Below are 21,940 nucleotides of genomic sequence, written 5' to 3'. Positions count from 1 at the left end.
TATAATGATCCTTACTTGAATAAAAGAATTGAATAGACATTTTAAAAAATATTTGGAGCAATATACCCCTCACCTTTCTTTCTAAGCGGTTTATGAGGACTTGGAAATTTGCTGTTGTCACATTTAACTTTTTAAAACAAAGTCCAGAGGTGCCTCCGGCAGGAACCTAATGGGAAGTGAGGAAAATTTGAAATTTAGCTGGAATAGTTTCAGATGCTTTGTGTTAGAGAGTAAGGTAATTTAGAAATACCCCAGACTCAAGTGCTAGAGTACTAACAGGTACAAAATTGTCCAGATCAGTAATAATTTACCTAGCACTTGGGTCTGGGATAAACTAAGCACAGCCATGGCAAGCACAAGGCAACATGCACCCACAGGCTCTCCATGATTTGTCCATCTCCCTTTCCCAGCGAACTACTTGTGAATACATTGCTGCCAAACACAGGCTATGCTGCTATACTCACTGAACTATTGCAGTGAGTATAGCAGCGACAGGTGTGCAGCTTTAACAAGTGTGTTTGTATGCTGTATTAGCTACATAAGGAAAGTGCAGCTCCTTCTGGAGCCTTGTGGCCACCCTGCCCCACCAATCATAAGTGAGAAAAAGAACAAAGAATTATTAATGCAGAACAAAATAGTCTTTAGACAAAAACTAATATCACTAAAACAATCAACTGTAATATATAGCAACTACAATAGCAGAGTTAGTAACATTTGCTCTTTGTCTATGTATTAAAAAAAATTTTTGAGAAAACTATCAACTTTTACTAAATCTGCCACTTGGAGGCTATGAAGCTATTTTTCAGTTGTCTTTAAGATATTGTATTGAATATCCCTTCGATGTTACTCACCAGCTTTCTTATTGAGTTGACACTCTGAAAATATACAGAAATGCAGTGTTAGAAATATAAATGAAAATACATAAATAATCTTCCTAGCAGATCTACTCGGTTAAACTTGGTCATAATGTGACTGTATTAACCCTTTCTGTGCTGTCTGTTTTGATTTGTGATTCATGGTATGTTGGCAGTTGATCAATGAAAAACCTGAAAATGTAGAATCTATGGTGAATTTGTACTTTAGGGTAACTTTTGCATTGCCAGGCACATATTGGGGCAAAAGACACAATATTTCTAGATACTTGTAAATATGTATGAATACTAGAGTAAATTTACTAATGACATAAAAGTCCAAGCATATGTTAAAGGAGAAGGAAAGGTAAAATCACTGGGTGGTGCCAAAATGTTAGACACCCCTCCTGTTAGGAGAAACCCGCACTGGCCAGGGTAGCTGCACATGCTCAGTAGAGTGAAAAGCCAAACGTTGACAAAAAGCTGTCTACTGCGCATGTGCTGGCTGCGGGATTCCGAAGATAGACGAGAGAAGGAAGATGATTGCTCTCTCGCAGATACCCCAGGCTGGTGTGGATTATCCTAACAGGAGCACCAACGTATAAGGTAAGTGATTACCATCACTGGGGGGAGCCTAACATTTTGGCACCCTCCCCTCCCCAGTGATTTAACTTCCCTTCTCCTGTAAGACAATTCTTATTCTTAGTACAAAACTATATGAAATTCAAGCAATACTGAATTTAATATTAATTCACAGAGAAACTTTTCATTCCCTTTACTACCTGGGTGTTGTCGATTTAACAGCAAATTATTGGGTATGTCATAGGCTTCTTGGGCAAAACACCCATCTTAAATATTATTGAACAATTGGAGCACAGGGCTAATTGCTGGATTGCATACAAGGCATGATACTTGGTATAATTACCTCCCATTGAACTGTTAGATCAGGCTAAAAACCCAAATAGTCAGAACTGCAGAAACTGACAAGAAACTTGGCAAAATGGTGCACTGACAGATGAAATTTTCAAATAAAAGAGATTATCTGCAATCCCAAAGGACTGCAGGAAAATCTCATGCTATTATGGTCCATCTTTTGCCCATCATTTTGGACAGTATGATGGAAAATTAGGCAAACCCGCTCAACCAAATCTGAGCATGTATGGCTATATCAGTGCTGCAAAGAACATCCTCATAAATGCTAGGGAAAAAAGAATACATTTACACTATATGAATATAAAAGCAATTATGCTACAGATTCACACATTTTCCTGTAGGATTAAGCCATACCAAATATAATCAAACAAATCTATGGTATGTTTTAAATATTGTTGTACAATAATTATTGCATTTTTTTACCATCTAATATTTTATTGTTTGTCTGTAATTATTCAAATGCAATATAGTCAAAGCTTTGTTATTTGTTTTCCAAATGCAAGGCAAAGTTCATTGTTCAATGTGTAATAGATTGTATATGTAGGGTGTGTCTGCTTTGTCAAGACACCACTGAGTATTACAAAGTGTAATTTTAACAGGTGATAAAATGAGTAATTCCAGTTACCAACCTCCTTTGCACAGATGTATTACATATACAAAACTTGATATCCAAACAAAATAAAATGTCAGTACAGGTATCGGACCCCTTATCCGGAAACCCATTATCCAGAAAGCTCCGAATTACGGAAAGCCCGTCTCCCATAGACTCCATTATAAGCAAATAATTCAGAATTTTAAAACTGATTTCCTTTTTTTGTGTAGAAATAAAACAGAACCTTGTAATTGATCCCAACTAAGATGTAAATAATCCTTATTGGATGCAAAACAATCCTATTGGGTTTAATTAATGTTTTATTAATTTTTTAGTAGACTTAAGGTTTGGAGATCCAAATTATGGAAAGACCCCTTATCCGGAATACCCCTGGTCCCGAGCATTCTGGATAATGGGTCCTATACCTGTACTATGAAATGGTACTTTAAGTAAGATCCCACTTGGGCATAGCGCTACTTACAAGACTGGGAGGGCATTTTTCAATATGGGCTACAATTGTTTCTTTCGGAAGTCTGACTAAGATGTAGGGTGCAGCATTATACAATGCAATATTATTTCCATCAAATGTAATGATGCTCAGTTCTGATAACACAGAACACTGGCCTGTAAGCAAAGAATATATGGTTTAAAATAATATTCATAACATTTAAGAAGAGGTAGTGGTCAGGGTCAAGTTGGAAAATCAAACCTGTAGTAATTATTCTCTGCTTTCTGAGTGATTAGAGATCAACATTCATTAAAACCTGTGAACAGATCTCCTTACACCAAGTCATGCGTGTATCCTTTAACACGCCACACAGACATAAAGGAAAACGTGCAGGGGAAGATGTTATATACGCAGCTCCATAATTACTCTATGTAGTTATTGGGTTTCACAGTGTTCATCCTTCTTCAAATAAAAATAATAGTTTTATTTTCATTTCCTGCAAAGACGACACATCGTGGACTACAACTTTGTGGAAAGGGATATACTAATACATGTGTGGGGTTATCAAATTTGTGCAGATGAGTAGGTGGCAACAGGAGGAAAGACAGTCCCACACACCCTGTTATGGCAGATTTCAGCTCAAAGAAGTTTTTATAGACAACAGTGCAGTTTACTTGAAGTGTTTAGCATTTTTATAAAATAAATTGTGTAGTTTAAATTATCTCAATAGGAATCTCTAACTATCCACTGTAAAACCAGCAAATGGATTTAAAGGATATTAAGTTCAAGAAAATAATACTTACATGGACACTCCCATTCTGGACAGCAACTATCACTATTCACTTGAACGGGCATTCCACGAAAGCCACAATCTGGCTTCTCTACATTTTTGTGGCAATTACTTGAAACATTGTACAATATCCAACCCATATTTATACAGACATATTGACTGCATGGGTCCAGTGATTCGATGTATCTTGGCTAGGAGAAAAAATGGGAACATTTAAACCTCATCTCTGATAATCTAGCTTTTAGATGTGACCACAAAGAACATCTTGACACAACATTTACAAATATGTAGCCTATGAAGTAAGAAATATCTTGTAGGTTAAATACAAATACAAGATGCAAAGACTACTTAAACACATATATTTCTTACCATGCATTCTGAGGCACCGCTTGTATGGACCATGGTACCATATGAATAATACTCAGAAGATGCAGTGTAATTCATAAATATTTCAGTAACTGTTTCTGAGCTTGTTGTTTCAAGAAGAGGAGCAACAGAAGATCCAGTCACAATGATTTCTGGAGTACTTCCAAACTGTGTAAACTCTGTAAAATTAGAAAGGGCTTCGGAAGTTGTTTTTGGAAAAACTTTCTCAGCAGTTGTTAAGTTTGCTTCAGAAGTATAAACAGGCTCACTAGAAGTTTCTAGTCTTTGGTCAGTAAAAGATGACAATGTTTCAGTAGACTTTAATGGCGTTGATTTATATGGTTGTTCTTCTGTTGTTGCCCAAGTTTGACTTGCATTGTATTTGGGTGTTATAGTTTTATCCAAAACTGTTTCTTCTGTTGTTGTAAAATTGATTGCAGATTCTATAGAGGGTGTGATAAATGACCCGGTTGTTGCAGCTAATTGTACTGTAGGTGCTTGTGATGTCTCCCTGTCCTTTGTAGTCAAAAGAAAATCAGTGTAGACTTTGAATTCACTAGTTGTCAATCCTGTGAATTTGGCTAACTCTGCTAAAGGTGTGGATGAACTCACAGGGGAAGAAGATTTCAAAGTTTCATAGACTGAAGCAGGAAAATATGTAGCAAAACTTTCTTTGGAAGATGTTGTAGATGGAGCTATTGAATGACTTGTTACTGCCATTGTTACTTCTTGTTTCTCAGAGGGCTTAATAACTGAGATTGTTTCGGTTGTCTGCATACCCTGAGTAGGAAATGTTGTACTGGACACTTCTTTGGTGCTTAACTGAGGGAATGTCCTTGGAGCTGTTTCAGTACTTTTTGGGAATTTTTTAGTACTCAGAGTTACAGTAGTAGTTTGAATATGTGTTACATTGGGAATTAAAGCAGTGGTGATTTCTGTAGAAGTATTAGTATAGACTTGTGAAGAAATTGATGAAATATAAGCAGTTTCTCTGGGGGTTGATGGTGACATAGTTGAATGTAAATAAATGGAGGTCATGTCTAATTCTGTAACAGAGGTAGTATTTTGCTGTGGAAAATCAGTTTTTGAAATATTGGTAGTAGCCTGCAAAAATGTAGGCAAGCTTGTACTATCTGTGAAATGAGATTTTTTAGAGGTCATTGAATCAAAGATGTCTTCCTTTCTCTCTGTCATTTTAGTTTGTGTAACAGCCTTTGAAGTTTGGTGTTCAACTATAACAGACTGGGTAGGACTTGTGGTTGAGTCTATCACTAATGGGGATACATATGTTAAAGGTGTTTTTGTTGTCATTGTGGTTTTCAAAACATCAATGGTGATATTTTTCGTTGCTGTTAAAGGTAATGACATATTTAGCAAGGAAGTTTGAATGCTGGTAAATTGTTTTCCATCAGTAACATCATAAGTGGTTTGTCCACTGGCTTCTAGACCAACAGGCTTTGTCAGAGATGTGAATTTTGTAGTAGTAGTAGTAGAGATATTTATAGGGGTGATTGATTTAGTAGATAACGACATGTAAGGTCCTGTTGTTTCAAGAGGTGATGCTTGACTAGATTGAAATTGTGATTTTGATAGATCTTGAGTAGATAAATATGAACTATCTACCCAAGGTGAATAGGGAGATACAGTCACAGACTTTGTTGTCAGTAGAAAATGACCCAAGGAGGATGGGCCCAGCATTCTTGTTGGTGTTTTGGTTGTGTCAAATGCTGGTCCTGGAGGTGCACTTGTAAAAGTTGGAAAAGGTGTCAGTGGATGATAGGAAACTGGATGGGCATCTGAAGAAGACTTAATTGGTGTTGTTGTTGTAATTCCAGGACCTACAGCAAATGTTGATTGCTCTATTTGTTGTGTAGATAAAGTTTCAACATATTCGCTTGTGGACAGTTTATGCTGTGCTTCTGTACTTGCAGTTGTTAGCTCTGGGTAAATTGTTTGGATTTCACTTGGTGTGCCAAAAGAGGCCTGAATTGTAGAATGTAATGTAGAATGTAATGGACCTTCAGTAGAGAGTGGTTCAAGTGAAACTGAAACAAGGGGAATCATTGAAGCTGTAGTTTCTACATAAGACGTTGTTACTGTTGGACTTATCTTTGTTGGTTTTGTTAAAACTGAAAATTCAGTTGTTGTAACTGGAACACCTTTGGAAAAAAGCATAGCACAAGTTTTAAAGCTATAAAGAAAAAATATATGGTATACTGGTACAGAACTTAGAAATACAAATCACATGCTGGGTATAAAATATGCACAATTGTGGCCAAGTTATGACCTTTTTTCAAGAATGAAAAGAAGTACATTGAGTTTCTAAATTTAAATCTCAATTTGTTATTAGTCACTCTGCCCAGTTTAGAAATACAGTCTTTTACCTAGCATTAGTGAAGATGACCTAAAGATTTAAGAAGCTAGCATTCCTCTATGACTTCTTTGTGATCTGAAAGCCTGGCCCTCAAAATTAGCAATCCACATATGTGGTGAGATTACAAATAACTATTTTGCGTTCTACAAGGGTCAAACAAGGACTTCCCAAAGTGCAGATTACTGGATCTGTGTGAATCCAAACATTAGGAATGCAATCGCTTAAAATCAATAATGAGTAGAATATCAGAATTGGCACTAATACACAGTGATAAATAAACATTCTTGTGTTGCTTGATGCAAAAGGTTATAGGTATTATAAATCACTAGCATACACAACAATGCAGCAAAATAAGTAATACAAATGACTAAGCTGTTACTGTCGTTGTCTGCTGTAGGATGCAGTGAGAGATGACTGGGGCATTCTGACCACCAATACTCATGGCACTGAATGCCATAGTCCTAATAAGGTACAGGGGTTTAAATCTGCCAAGGATGATAAGTGTATATAGATTATTATTTTCAGTGTCATTTTTAAGATTGAAATCATGAGAGCATTTTTCACTATGGAGCTGAATATAACCAGTCTCTAGATGCAATCAAAGCTTAATTATACATCAAATTGTGCATTTTCAGCTCAGCTAATAGTAATGTTTCCTATAAGGGTGTATGCATGGGGTGCATGGTATGCACTAGGAATGCACTGAATCCTGGAATGGGTTTGGGATTAGGCAAAATCCAAGCACAAGCTGAGTTTCAAACATTACAATTGACAATTTTGAGGGGGTTTTGCACAAATTATATACAGGTATAGGACCCGTTATCCGGAAACCCATTATCCAGAAAGTTCTGAATTACGGAAAGGCCATCTCCCATAGACTCTAGTTTAATCAAATAATTCACTTTTTTAAAAAGTATTTCCTTTTTCTCTTAAATAATAAAACAGTACCTTGTAATTGTTCCCAACTAAGATATAATTAATCCTTATTGCAGCCAAAACAATATCATCAGGTTAAATTACCGGCTAAATAATTTTTTAGTAGACATAAGGTATGGAGATCCAAATTACGGAAAAAACCCTTATCTGGAAAACCCCAGGTCCCGAGCATTCTGGATAACAGGTCCCATATCTATATTTTAGTAAAAAATTTGCTTTTTAGTGTAAAAGCAAATTTTGCATTTGGTGAATCTCTAGTATTCACAAGCCCCCAGGACAGTAAAATCTGTACCAATAGTCTCTACAAATATACATATCCTCGGTAAAATAAAAAATCCCCTGGAGATACAGTACTTACAGTCTTCTGGGTAGACACATTTAAGTGTAACCTCATCAAGAATCATATTATTTGGGCAGTATGGTATACATCCTTCTACCCTGCAAGTAAAAAAACAGTACATTAATATCTGTAGTTTTATGGTATCTTTGTAGAAGCTGTTTATTTCTTTTAAAACACCATTTAGCTGCCTATGCTACCAGTGATTTCAGGTCCCCAGCAAACTTCTTCAGTAGCTGTAGTTCAGTAATAACACAGAGTGCACTTACGGAGGGAGAAATGAACATGTTGTGGCATTTGGATCGCTGCAGGTTTTGACACAAGGGTTGGCGCATGGTTCATATCGCCATTCACACATTCTCCTGTATGGAACAGCTGCAACGACCTCTGAAATTTAGAATTTTACAAATCTTAAACTTGTTTTGTTCCTTTTAGTGGCACTCTTTCCTTTAAAAGTCTAAAAAAAATGCTTACAACAGTAATATCAAATACATTGTATCTTGCTTTCTGCCTGATGTGAGTCTTAGCCTCCCAAGATGGGGAGTGGTAGATCATGAAAACTGTATGGAAATACCCTCACACCTACATTAACCAGACATGTAATATGAATGTGTCAAGATGTGTGAACTTTCACTCTATCCCCTCTGCTGTCACTTAACATTAGCTCTCTTTTGATGCATAGAATGCAGGGATTTGTAATGTATCATCACTGGGAGAAAACACACATTGTATCCCCCCATGACATTAATAAAAAAATATCTGAGATGTTGTTAAATTAGGGCAGGCATCCTAAATAAAAAAATAATACATACATAAATAATGAAATGTAAAAATGATTGGGGGATTTTGTTGGGTTTTGTGGCCAGCATATTAATATGTGTAACCTAAAGTGATTTTTACTGTGCAAAGTTGAACCTACACTGGTCTACCTTCCAACCACCTTGTCTGCGAGCTGAACTTTTGGATAACATATAACTGATCATACAAATCAATTTTCCTGAACCTGAATTGCAGGAAGTGAAGAAGAGTTGCAGCTTCTCTTCAGTTTCTTCTGTTTTTTGGAGAGTGCTTGTACCTTGTTACTCATTGTTTAAAATATTAAACAATCAGATTAACCACTTTTTTCTTGCACTTTTTTTTTTCTAGCAGAAATTGTTTACAGGCATATATACAAAGACTATTTTGATTACAGTGTCCCAAATCATGGCATGCTAAAGCTCATGCATTTAGATAATACACCCAGACATAATGTATTTCTGTCTTTAATGGCAATGGGCGTTTTGGCACCCAAATTATTTTAAGCTCAGTGGGCAAGCGCCAAAAAAACTTTTTTTTAAAGGCAATCGCCTGGACCCATGGGTGCTCTCTCAAGCAGTTATGAAACCAGTTCTTTATCTCACAAAATAAGGATAAACAAGAAGATAATTAGACCATAAGGAAATAATATTTTTGCTTAAAAGGACAGCAATCTCACCTTCAATTTTAAAGCTGCTCGAAAGTTTGAACTCTTCTGAATTATCATATTTGGAAACTTTAACTTCCATATCAGTGAGCACAATAAAAAATCCTTTCTTGCTGTGCAATTCAAAGGCACTAAAGCCTGGAACCCAAAGGCCTTGATGGTGGAAAAATGTTGCTTTTCTCCGAAAAAATGGATTGTCCTCCCATTGTTCCAGCCGAACGGTGTCATTTTCATTAACAGAGAGGAAATAGTTTGGTCTTTCCGCAGACTCCAGAGACACAAGTGACAAGGCTATTGTAATAACAAAGGGCCCAAAGAAAAAAACAATATCATTTAGTATGTACATTTTTGCTCTTTAAAGATTTTTAAAGTTAAGATATACAATGTCTTTTCCTAAGTTTGAGGGAGCAAATGAATTCTAAGGAAGGGATCTAGCATCTAATGTTCACATATGGGGTCATTTGCTAACAACCAAGATGCAAGTGCTAGAGTACTAAAGGGCACCCTGCATGTGCCAGTGCCAGCATTGGATGGGCCAGTGGAACACTGGAAAAAAATGAGGTGGGCCCCACCAACAAAAGCCTGCTCCTGTACAACTATGGGTGCTCTCCCTCTACCCCAAATTGTAAGCGAAAAAAGGAGGTTAAAGGTATGTAGTTTACATGGGGGAAAGATGCTGGTGGCACTGTGTTTAACACCTTGGAGGAGCTCCCGACTGGGGTGGGGGGCCCATGGGGTTGCAGCCCTAGTAGGCCCGGACACCCCAGTCCAAAACTAGGGAGAGGTGACTATGAGCATCCCCTTGCAGAATTCCATCAGACACATCACCACCTCACAGCCACTTTGAAGAATTATGTGGAAAATGCTGCATTGTGGGTATATAATAAGTCAACTTGCGCCAGATATTGTACTTTGCACACTACACATAGAGGCAGATTTATCAAAATGTGAGTTCAGACCTGAATACATAAAAACTCACCCACATTCTATTCATTCCTATGGGATTTTAGGAAGTGTATTTATGAATGGGTAAAAGTTAGAACTCACTTTTTGATAAATACGCTTCTAAAAACCTAATAGGAATTAATAGAACATGGGTGAGTTTTTATGTATTCAGCTCTGAACTTACATTTTGATAAATCTGCCCCTTAGTCTCATAAATGAGCCCTAAGGTGTCCACTGTCTTTGATATGTAACATTATACATTTATCAGTAGTTTTTCTATAATAGTATTTCGATAAAACTAAAGTTAATAAATGTGACAAAAGTGATTGATACAGTTTTGCAATGGAAAATGAAATACAATGCATGCTTCATTTGAGAGTTTTAAAGCTTAATGCAATTTGTTGAGGCAGTAACTGTTATATAACTGAATACTCACATAGGTCCTTATCTTTGAAAAGTCCAGGTGTTACCATGAAATTAAACAAAACGCGTCCATGTGCACTCATTCTTGGCAGGGGAAAGAAATGTTTGCTGGTAACATTTACACCTAAAACAATATCCTTATTTCCACAACTGGAAAGAATGTAAGGTCCCTCTCCAAGGCCTAGTGGAAAACCAAAAGGAGAAAACGCTGATTATTAAAATATATTTATAAAAATAATAGCTATTGGCACACAATTTCATGGCAAAAAAAATCACATTCCATTTCAGAATATCTGGTATGTTTTATATCTGTAATTTGTTGCTTCCCAAATATGATATAAATGATAATAAATTTGTTTTTATAATTCAGTGGGACATTATATTTTCTCCCACCTCTACATTTTCTTCATCCTCCTCTTCCATCCCTCCCTGCCTCACTCCTTTCTGTCTCTTTTTCTTGGTACATTCCATGAATCTGTAATCTCTGCTTCTTTTCATGTAACATGTCTTTCAATCATTTCACTCCTCTTTCTTGTAAATCTCCCTGCTTCCTCCCCCAATAAATGTACCTAATAGCACTATTTAAAGAGATGTAAAATTGTTTGTATGTGTTTCTTTTGGTTTAATTAGAAAGTAGTGAATAGGAGGAAGTACAAGATGTACTCGACCAATGCATCAAGTTATTTTTTGTTATACTTCCTTTACAAAAAGACACTACTTTTACTAGAGACATGAATATAAGGAAACTAATACAGATAATTTAAAAAGATATGTATATAAGATTTTGCTCAGACAAGATTCCATTTAAAAAAAATCAAACTTTTAATATAATTTTCTATCTGTACATATAGATATATATTTGTAAATATAGTAAGAAATGAATGACTATATTTATAAACGTTTGGGTAATATACTAAATGCTTGGGACCTAGGATTTTCTGGATAAGGGTATTTACACCATGCGTCTCATCCCATACAGAAGTTATATATGGTGGTACTGGTGTTCTCTAGATACCTGGCATGGAATCACTTTGATATAGCAAATAACTTGCTGTGAAAAGGTGCAAATTATACATTGCATAGGCAATTTCTCTTACCTTCGTTATAGTATTCACAGTCGTACGCTGAAAAATAAACAGAAAATATTGAAATCAAAGCTTTTTTTTTTCTTGAGAAACTATAAAAAGAATCATTTCTTTTGAATCCTTTATTGTTATAAATTATAAAATTGAATCAGTTTTCTGATTATTGCTGCCTTTCTGCTTGATTTTCCTAGGTTTAATTTTGCAAGGATCTGCAAACAGTTTAAATTTTCCCTCCATGCATATGTGGGCTTCATTCAGCTTTCCAAAAACATACAGGAAGGTCCCTAATGAAACTGTATGTTTGCATGTTCAGGACAGGGGCCTATATGAATAATGAACTATCTCTGTAAGGGCTTGTACAAACAGCCATTTCTCCAGGGGAACACAGGAGAACTATGTAATAAGTTGTGCTATAACAATGATGAAAATAAACAACAAATGTCCCACCAGCAAACTTATTAACTAAGTAAATTGGAAATAATTACATTTCCATCCCTACCAACCTACCAACTATTCACCACATTCAGGCAAGGCCTTTCTTTTATCTCAACCATGTTTAGTACTTTCCAACCAACACTACTAAGACACATGCTTACATGATCCATGCCTGTTGGTGTGGGCATACTTACGGCACAAGTTAGGAGATCTCCAGTGGACTGATACACCTTGCTGACAGCATTTGTGAGCATATGCCGCTATACTAGTGCACAAGCACTCACAATCCCCTCCCAGGTTACAGTTACATGTGTCTGTATGGCAGTTTTTCACAAATGACGTCACATCAATCTGTTGATAAAATATGTGCAATGTACATTTTATTCCATATAAATAATTACAACTCCATGGGGCTCACTTAGCAACATTTGAATTCGAATTTTATTGTGATTAAAAAATTTGGCATTATTGTGTTCAATATTTATTAAATGCAAAAAATCATGAAACTTAAAACTGAAACACTTAAAACTTCAGCATAATAGAAGTTAATAGAAGTTGTCCTAGACAAAATTGTGAACCTTTCCTTTTACCATTTAAAGGAGAACTAAAGTCTAACTAAAGAAGTAGGGCAGCAATGTTATCCATTATGTTTTATGCTTCTGTACCAGTATCAACCCAAGGGAACCACAGCCCTTTAGCAGGGACAATCTGTGCACCCAAAAATGCCCCAGTAGCTCCTCATCTTCTTTTCTACTGATTAACTGCACATGCTTTGTGCTGCTGTCACTTACCTGCTTAGGGGCCCACTCACAATATACTGTATATACTGTACAGAATATAAATAACGCAATATAGGGATGAGTAGTAATTAATACAGGTAATTACTATATGGCAGCTTAGAAACCAGTGCAATTAGCATCAGAGTTTAATAATCAACCCTGTAGCATAAGCTTATGTAACTGGCCAACTTAATTTTCTGAAATCTGATGATTTGTGACGACCCCTAAGCTCAACTTCTTAACAGCTGCCCAGAGCCCACTGAGCATGTCAGTGTCACTGACACTTTCCAAGATTGAGCGTCCTGTGACAAGTCCTGGATCATGGCTGCTGCTAAGATGCTGAAACTTTATGTTGATGCAGTAAGTACAGTATATAAAATATGGCATTTTTAGCCCTATACATTTTTAGTGTTTAATGCTCCTTTAAACCCCACTGTAATCTAATTTGCGGTGAACACTACATTTTATTAAATGGTACACTTTTTTATTGCACAAATATGCAGTGCCAACTAAATGCAATTACATTGTAACTTACCACATTGCGACAAGGAGCAAATACATCACTGTAGAGAACTGAGCACTCTTTTTTTGCATAGGGGAATTTGCTCTGGTGAACCTCACAAGGTCGCGCTGTCTCATTTGAACTTTTACACTAAAAACAAAGACATAAAAAATGTATGCTATCACCTTACAATGGGTATTTTGTAATTCCACCAACTATTTTCTACATTTATTGTACATATTGTGTTTTATAATATGTAAATATAATTGTTCATCCTCATTTATCTGCTGCTCAGTATTTTTTGATGTAAGTTTTAAATGTGAGTACATTTCTATACAATTTTTTCTTTCTATGTATATTTTAGTAATACAGGAGAACAAGTTCTACATAATATTATGTTTAGTTTAAAATCAATTACAGTGGTTACTTTTTCCATTATTTATATCATTATGTTATAAATGTTTTATTACAGGAATGGAATTTACCAGTATATATTGTGACCTGGGCTTTATTCAGATTAGAAGTATTTCCCTAACATGGAACACCAAGCCACAGAGGACTTCTATTCATATATATTTGTATATCCAAATCGTAGTAAGGGTCCACACTACTCAGGACTTAGGAAAAATGATATTCATATATATATATATCATTTTTCCCAAGTCCTGAGTAGTGCGGACCCTTACTACGATTTTGATATTTTCAACTTTGGACTGCACCCAGGCCAGTAGAATGGACTTTTACCTGAATGCCAGCCAATTGCGACTTCAAATATATACCTGACCAATTGTCCAGCTGTCTCCAAAAACTTGAGGGTTTCTCACTTCCATGTTGTTTGATGTTGTAAAATCATTTGAAGTGTACTTATCAAAATTTCCACACAGGCCTGCCAATTTACCCTTGTTGAAAAAATAAAATAAACGAATCAATATATAAATATGTTTGGAAATTTTTTATTACATTACTTTTTGCCTTATTTTATATAATTTCATTTTGCATTTCAAGTTGGTCCACTTGGCCATCTGGAAATCTCCTTATGGGTTCACCCTACTGGCACAGTACATTTGCTACAATGTCACTTGTCTCTCCTTCCTAATCACTCAGTTTACTTCTGTCATGCTTATACAGGGAGTTCAAGGTTTTAGCGCTGGGCTTTGGGTACTAGAAGGGTTTGCTACTGCAGATAGTTGGGTGTGCACTGCAGCTCAAGCAGAGACTAGGAAGCACCAATCTCTTATAGAAGCACCAGGCAGATATCCAGTGCTCTATTTTGGTCCAGTTCCATTCTAGGCAGCAGACCTTATAATTATGATATTTAAAAACAAAATAATACTTTTATAACTGCTCTTCCTAGTTAAAAATAAATGTTTCTTTATGCTTTGGCCACTAGAAGGCACAGTTCACTCAAATCTTTGGATAATGTTTTCAATCAGAGCAATTATGGTTGCTCCCTTCTATAACAACAAATAAATGGATATAAATACATCTACCTTAGGAGTATTATCTGAAGCTGTATATGGTATATTGAACATTTTATTATAATCTTTTATTTATATCTACCTCATAAATACAAAAATAATTCCAGTACCCAATTAAACTTCCTTCAAGTTTTTGGAAACTAATATTAATCAAAACCGTAATTACAAAATGGTGTAGGCCTTGTGCAATAGTTGTAAAAAAAAACCTAAAAATATAAGTGATATAGCAAGAATATACAAAGTTCCAATACTATCAGAATGCCTTTCCTTCAAAAAACTTTACATGATGTTAGATGTTACATGATGTTGCAGTTATAATGCTATACTTATAGTACTGTGCTCCTAATACATTTGCAAAAAACATTAGGAACTCTGACTTACCTTCCACCGAGGTCCTACTTTGACATGTATTGTGGTTTTTTTATCCCAAAGTATTGTCATTTCCAGTTCTGGAAAGTGCACCACTGTATAAAAACCAGCCTTCCAATGTTCATATCTGTATAAACTGTTTTGCATTCTATATGTCTTCTAAATACAAAAATAAAGATGGATAATCATACATATACATGCATATAACACCATTACAAATGGCCATTTCTATTTTTCTAATTAACTTTAACGAAAAAAAATAATGAATGGAACTAGGGATGCACCGAATCTGAATCCTGCCGAAAAAGGCAGAATCTTGGCCAAATCTTGAACCGAATCCTGGATCCGGTGCATCCCTAAATGAAACCACAGAAAGTGGTTAAGCATACACATAAGGTAAACATGTATATACATACATGTATCTTAACATACAAGCATGTATGTACACATTCTAACTTATACACATAGCAACACAACCTAACACAACCAACTTACACTTATTATTAGTTATGTTGACAACATGCATAGTAACACGGCGAACATGTATACCCTCCAAGCCCAGGCAAACCATATGGGGGCAAATAGCCACAGGTTACACAATAACAAGAAAAAAAAAAAAAGCTAAAGGGGGTCTCTGACCAAAGGTTGGAGAATAGTTGAGAAAGTCGGGATACCTGATTAAAAGCTTTAGAGGATAATACTACAAAATACTTTTCTGATGAATTAATGTATTTCCTGCTAAAAAGTACAATACTTTTGTTCAAATTAATGTGCTAAATGTCTAGTTTTATACCATGGAAGCATACCCCTTCTTTTATGCTTATTTGTAGATTTCTGCCCGTTTGGGACCAGCAGATTAAGGAGACAGCACCCCATCTTGAATATTTATCAGGGGCCATCAAATACTTGGAGCGTTTGGACTTTGTTTTTATGTTCTTTGTTTTTTTGTTTATAATACCAGTAAGTGTCACTTTTGATAATACATCATTAGAACCAGAAAGAGGGCTTGAATTAAAAAGATTTGACAATGGTTACTCTATGGCCATAAGCTCAGTATTAGCTTAGCAAACAGAGTTAATGGAGATTGTTTCCTCATGGTTGCTAACATATATCTAATCCAAATTTAGGTATTTCAGAACAAGTGAGAAGAGAATATCCCTGAAAATGTGCAGAGATTACTGCCTATTTCTCTTACACTTTCATAGCAGGAGAAACAGATGGGCATGTTATTCACATGGCAGGACGTATGATATAAACAAACCAACATTAACCGCATAAAACTGGTGGGAAAAGGCTGGGCATATCTTTTACACAACAGCAGGCAACAGCAATGAAACTTTCCTAACCCTCTAGTAAGAATTTTACTGACCTGGGCAGCTGACGTTTCACCAAAGTAAATGTCTGTGTCACCCAGTGAAATGACAAGATGCTTGGAGCAAATGATGTCATTGTCAAAACATTTCCTATTCTGGGCAATGACTGAAACATTGGAATTGTCCACACTCTACAATGAAAAGAGTTGCAAAAAAACATTATGCATGGCATTCACCTTCTCAGTATTTTCAAATTTCTAAAATATTTGCATAAAATATCTCGTTTAGTTCCATATGTTAGTGTTCTGAAGCTAAGAAGAAACATCTGCAGGCAACACAGTTAATTTTGTTGATCAAGTACATAACAGTCTAAGGCAGGGTAAGAGAAGAGAACAATATTAAGTTAATGTTCTTTTTTTATGCCCTGAACACAGTTGGTCTGGTGTTACAGCTGACCTTCGGCAAACTCTCCTACTGCTGAAATAGCACTTATAGTCATATGCTCTATATACATATATGTATATAAAACAATACATAAATATATATGTATTGTATTGCCAATATTGTTTGGATCCGATTATAGGGTTATTTATAGTATTATTTCATCAGTGTGGCCAGTAACAAAGTATAAAATCATCATTTATTTATATAGCACCAGCAAATTATGCAGCGATAATAATAAATGACTACTGAGTCTATAAACACCCACAATCAATTTATGAAAAATAACATTTCATTCTCTGCAATGACCTTCATGTGTTTTCCGAAGAAGAATGCTTACAATTATTTCAAACAACATCTCCTTTGTTTTCATTGTTTGACTTCACCTTATTTATCTAACGGATTTGACTTTTCCTTGTATTACATTTCAGCAATCCTGTTCTAATTAAAAATGCCTCTGATTTTCCCAAGATTGCTCTTTAAACATTTGTAGGTATCTGTTTCTGTTTGATAATACTCCATTTCAGCATGCAATTTTTACAAGGGCGTTCCCCAGTTTCAAAGTGAATGTTGTATTCATTGATTTCAATTGCAGCACTCTGTAGTTAGCTCAAACTAATCACCACTGCAGATAGGTTTTTATTCCAGTTTTAAATGATAATGTTTTTAATATGTGGATAGGGACATTTTTTAATATGTGGATAGGGACGTTTTTTTATTTCTGAGCTTTGCAGAATAAAATACTAAAAGAGAACACAATAACAATATTCTAGCATCTGTCCGGTATTGGATTGCTGGAAGTTAAACAATAGGAGGGCCCTAGCATAAACAAAAAAATAAAATAAAATGTATATATACTCCAGCTTGCTCACCAATACACAGAGGAACCGGGCCAGCACTTTCTCCCAGGCATTTTTCAAGGTGGGCTATACTAAAGAGCATATTTATTAACACTGGAGATAAAGATCACCGGTGATGTTTCCACTAGCAACCAATCAGATCTTTGCTTTTGTTTTCTAACTTGTAGCTGACCATTCAAATCTAATTTTGATCCAAATACAATACAACATTTCGAGGCTCATTTATCAACATTCTCATTCATTTTCAGGAATGTCATTTATCAAAAGATCCAAATTGAAAAAGCATGAACAAATAAACATGCAGAAAAAATGCAAAAAACGCAATATTTTCATATTGTTGCACAAATGACAGTTTAAAAAAACTGAAATCCTCTAAAACCACAAAGCAAAGAAAGAACTTACAGCTGTAAAAGAGATATCAGCATTGACTTCTACATGATTTTGACAGGTTTTAGATGGGGTATTTTTGCTTTCATATTTGTTGCGGTTTTCATTAGGAAAAAATCAAGTACTTTTTTCTCAATAAAAATGTATTTTGGTGCAAAAAAATAAAAATCGTGAAAAAAAATCAAGCGTTACTAAATGCCCCCCTTAGACACAAGATAATCTCTTTTTAATGACATACTGTAGAACTGATATTTTATAGGCACATTACACAAAAGTGTCAGAATCCTATAAAATGAATTGTGAAACTGCCTAAATTATGATAAAGCACATTACAAGTTTACATAGAGATCCTGAAGTGATGATTTAAGTATTTTACATGCTGTGTAAAATAACGATATACCTTTGTTTGACAAATATCAAATGAACTAAAGATTCTACCACTTGATGGGAAGCATACACATTCTTTTAACTTGACAGAGGACTCAGTATAGCAGATTCCACTTTATCATAATAAATTAATTGAATTACAAAAATCCAAATGTAAAGCCAAAGAAGGTTTTTTACTCAGAATATCTTCTGTAAATGCGTTTGTTTTGATGAGTTTGTCCAATAAAGTGAAAAGGTAATCTCAAGTTTTAAACTGTGTACAGCAACTTGACAGTTTCCAACACTTAACAAGTTGACCCGGAGGAAGTCAAATTCTTGACTAATCTGGAAAGCACCCTTCCAAAAATAACAAATGGACAGATGGTAGATGGAGAGATAGATAATGAAATCATGCCATGGTCACTGTTATTTAATTCTCACTGGTCAATATAAAAGGGCAGCCTTCTTGGTCACCCTGGTAAGAAATGGGCCTGCATGCTATGTATTCATACAGTCATCAGTTATACAGTCCATGTACACTATACACTTCCAAATAATAGAACTGTTCTCTGATTTGTTTTGATGTGGCCCAAATCTCTGTAACTGTTTTTTTTTTTTCGTTAATTTGTATGTAGACAATTCAACAAACGATTTAGGATGACACAAGCAGCCATTTAAAAAAATACAGTGTTTTACAAGTTCTGTTGTTTGCCTGAAACTGTGCCACATAACACTCTCTTTATCCCCAGAAATCATGATCATACTCCTTGTATCACCGAGTGGTGTTTTGTGAAGAATTGTTCTTTATCTATTCAAATAAGACTCCTTGTTACGCATGCCAGACTCTGCAGTCCTTGCCAGTCCCAATTTGGCAAGACTAAATGTGCTCGATCTATCATTTATTATTATTACCATGCAGTTTCCCTGCATGAGGCTGGAATTTCAGCTCCACTGAGCTTGAACGTTAACTTGATGAGGCCGTGAGATGCTGCCAATAAACACCTGTATCACTCTGATAACAAAAAGCTGGTAGCTGCTGTGCATTGGTCCAAAGTACCCTGTTAATTCTTGCCTATTAGTTTTATCAAATTTTATCTCCAGTCAGCATCCTTTGCAGTAGCACAAAGACCACATATAATTTTACATATGTGTATGTTCATAAACAATCTGCCTGGAAGTAGTAGTTTTGTAAGCTGCAGTATAATTATGGGTGATCTCAATGAAATGAAAGGGTTAGCAGTCTTACATAAGGCAGTGGAATCAACAAAGTTTTATAGGGGTGTACCAAATTCAGTATACTGACCCAGGACACCCCCTAAAGCATTGATATTTCTGCGAATTTGATAAAGCCTAAATTCAATGGATTTCCTCTATCATAGAACTGAGCAGCATAACAGCATCACTGAGCCACATAACAGCAGCATTTAACCTATTATAGATACATATGTTGTTAACATAAAATTAAGTATTAAGTATATAATTTAATTTAATATCCCATGAAATCAAGACTTCTGATATTTATGCACGCAAAGAAAATTTCAAGTTGCATCATAATACATAACAAGGCCATATAGTTTAATATAGTGTAATTTTTTGGGGGGAAAATACTTTTGATTAATAAACCGAAAATAAACTCCACAAAGATCTGTTCATAACACAACCTTATCTGCTTAGAGTTCTTCCTTTGTAAGAAGTAGCAGACAATGAAAGTGTAACAATATTAAATGCAATAAAAAGGCATTGGAGGTGAGGTTCATTTATCTCTAGGCATACAATCGATGTGCAAACAATACAGAAATATCCAGAAATAGGTAAGTGCAGTTTATGTCAGTGCTAGACAGAAGAACAGTTTGACTGATGCCAGATTTAGCAGTTTAGTAAAAATATGCCCAATGGCCATAAACCTGTAAAGAAAAAAGTAGAGAGTTTTTATATTGTGACTGATAGACTGCATTATTTCAATTCATTCATAGTTGTGTGTAAGGAACATGGTCCTAAGCACACACACCCTGAGTTTAAGCATCACACATACACAATACTACTTATATGAATTTTCTATATATTTATGTCTGGAAAACAATGCCTCACATGCCTCTTATGATAGGAAACAGCAAATCTTTATGTAATAAATACATAATGAATACTTAACAGCATAGATAACCAATAAATGTTCTTACTTCATTAAATACAAACATAACAAGGAGAGTGTAAACTAATGAAGCACAGACAGCTTCCATGGTACTGTTTCAGGGCAGGGCCAATCATGTCTGCTTATTTGTCTAAAGCTTCTGTCTCTAGTGTCACTCAGCTGGGAAGGTTAAAGTCCCAAAGATTCTTACATGCATTTGGAAATAGAATACAGAACCATCTCAATGTATGCCAGAGCACACAATTAAGTTTTAATTAAATGGTCACCGATTTCCCATGAAACATTTGCAGAGTTCTGTTCTTTGAGGTGTTAGACCTCAAAGACAGCCCAGAGCTTTAACGCCCCTCCAAATCTTCGATCTACTGGAACTGTTCTTTCTAACACTAGAGCAACTCATGTGAGCACAGTAAAGAGCATGTAAATCTAAAAAACATCAGTATTTTTATAACAATCACTAACCATAGTTACCACTCATCCTTAATAAATACATCCACAGTAAAAACTCATGCTTAATAAATCAGTCCCATAGTTTTCATATAATATATCCCCTAGCTGTATGACAAATAATACAAAAATAGATAATAGGTACTTTTTTGCACTAAATACTCATTACTACTCATTTCTTTTCAAGTGGTCCAGATACTGTACGTATTGCTTGTTAAATAGATAACAAGTCTTTTGGATTTAACAATTTATTTTCCATGCTGAAATCCTTCTGTAGTCCCCAGTTCAACCTTTAATATGCCCCTTAATATATATAATACTTGTCAGATAAAAATGAATGAAAAAGACATTAGTCTATCTACTGTATAAAACAGGATTCTCACGATAATCTGCAGAATTATCTGCCAACAGATCACTATCAGTTTCTTAATTAGTAATTAGCTTTAGTTCAAAGGTAGGTACAATCCTTCATCAATTACTCAATGCAATTCAGCAGACATGAACAAATTAGCCTTTGTGAGTTAGCCTGCTTCATTTAAGAGTCAGAGCCCAAAGGCCAAAAGACCAGCCATGTATTGCACCTGTCCCTCACACAATAAGTCTACTTTTAATATGACAAAACCACAGAGCCAGGATTTTCATCACCTGAGTCATATGGCCTGGGTGATGAGAAGTCTGCAGGCATTTTGCCATTGTGACTGATTGTGTTTCGTCAAGCTATGTTCATGAACTCCCGTTACTCCCGGAGAATGATTTCAGACGCATAACATAGTGACACTGTATTATAGAAACCCCAGCCAAGTTAGTGTGTGCTGTAAAAGAGATTTAACTACATCTTTCTCCTACAATATCTCTGGTTTATCTCATGGGAGATA

The 21,940-nt window shown here is 35.4% G+C and overlaps 1 protein-coding gene across 1 annotated transcript in view; it reads right to left on the bottom strand.

Moving 5' to 3' along the window:
• otogl (otogelin like) overlaps positions 1 to 21,940 on the bottom strand; it is an 89,449-nt gene that overhangs the window by 27,528 nt on the left and 39,981 nt on the right. The window contains exons 26-40 of the mRNA XM_031898881.1: positions 16,475 to 16,609; positions 15,118 to 15,264; positions 14,038 to 14,157; positions 13,292 to 13,408; positions 12,172 to 12,328; positions 11,555 to 11,581; positions 10,471 to 10,638; positions 9,102 to 9,380; positions 7,897 to 8,014; positions 7,649 to 7,728; positions 3,984 to 6,139; positions 3,628 to 3,805; positions 2,858 to 3,000; positions 852 to 875; positions 74 to 166 (exon numbers count right to left, since the gene is read on the bottom strand). Coding sequence (XP_031754741.1) covers positions 74 to 166; positions 852 to 875; positions 2,858 to 3,000; positions 3,628 to 3,805; positions 3,984 to 6,139; positions 7,649 to 7,728; positions 7,897 to 8,014; positions 9,102 to 9,380; positions 10,471 to 10,638; positions 11,555 to 11,581; positions 12,172 to 12,328; positions 13,292 to 13,408; positions 14,038 to 14,157; positions 15,118 to 15,264; positions 16,475 to 16,609 — 3,942 coding nt within the window. The remainder of the gene's footprint in view (positions 1 to 73; positions 167 to 851; positions 876 to 2,857; positions 3,001 to 3,627; positions 3,806 to 3,983; positions 6,140 to 7,648; positions 7,729 to 7,896; positions 8,015 to 9,101; positions 9,381 to 10,470; positions 10,639 to 11,554; positions 11,582 to 12,171; positions 12,329 to 13,291; positions 13,409 to 14,037; positions 14,158 to 15,117; positions 15,265 to 16,474; positions 16,610 to 21,940) is intronic.

This window comes from Xenopus tropicalis, chromosome 3 (assembly GCF_000004195.4).
Source record: "Xenopus tropicalis strain Nigerian chromosome 3, UCB_Xtro_10.0, whole genome shotgun sequence".
NCBI classification, from domain to species: domain Eukaryota; kingdom Metazoa; phylum Chordata; class Amphibia; order Anura; family Pipidae; genus Xenopus; species Xenopus tropicalis.
This window is presented reverse-complemented; position numbering and strand designations above follow the sequence as displayed.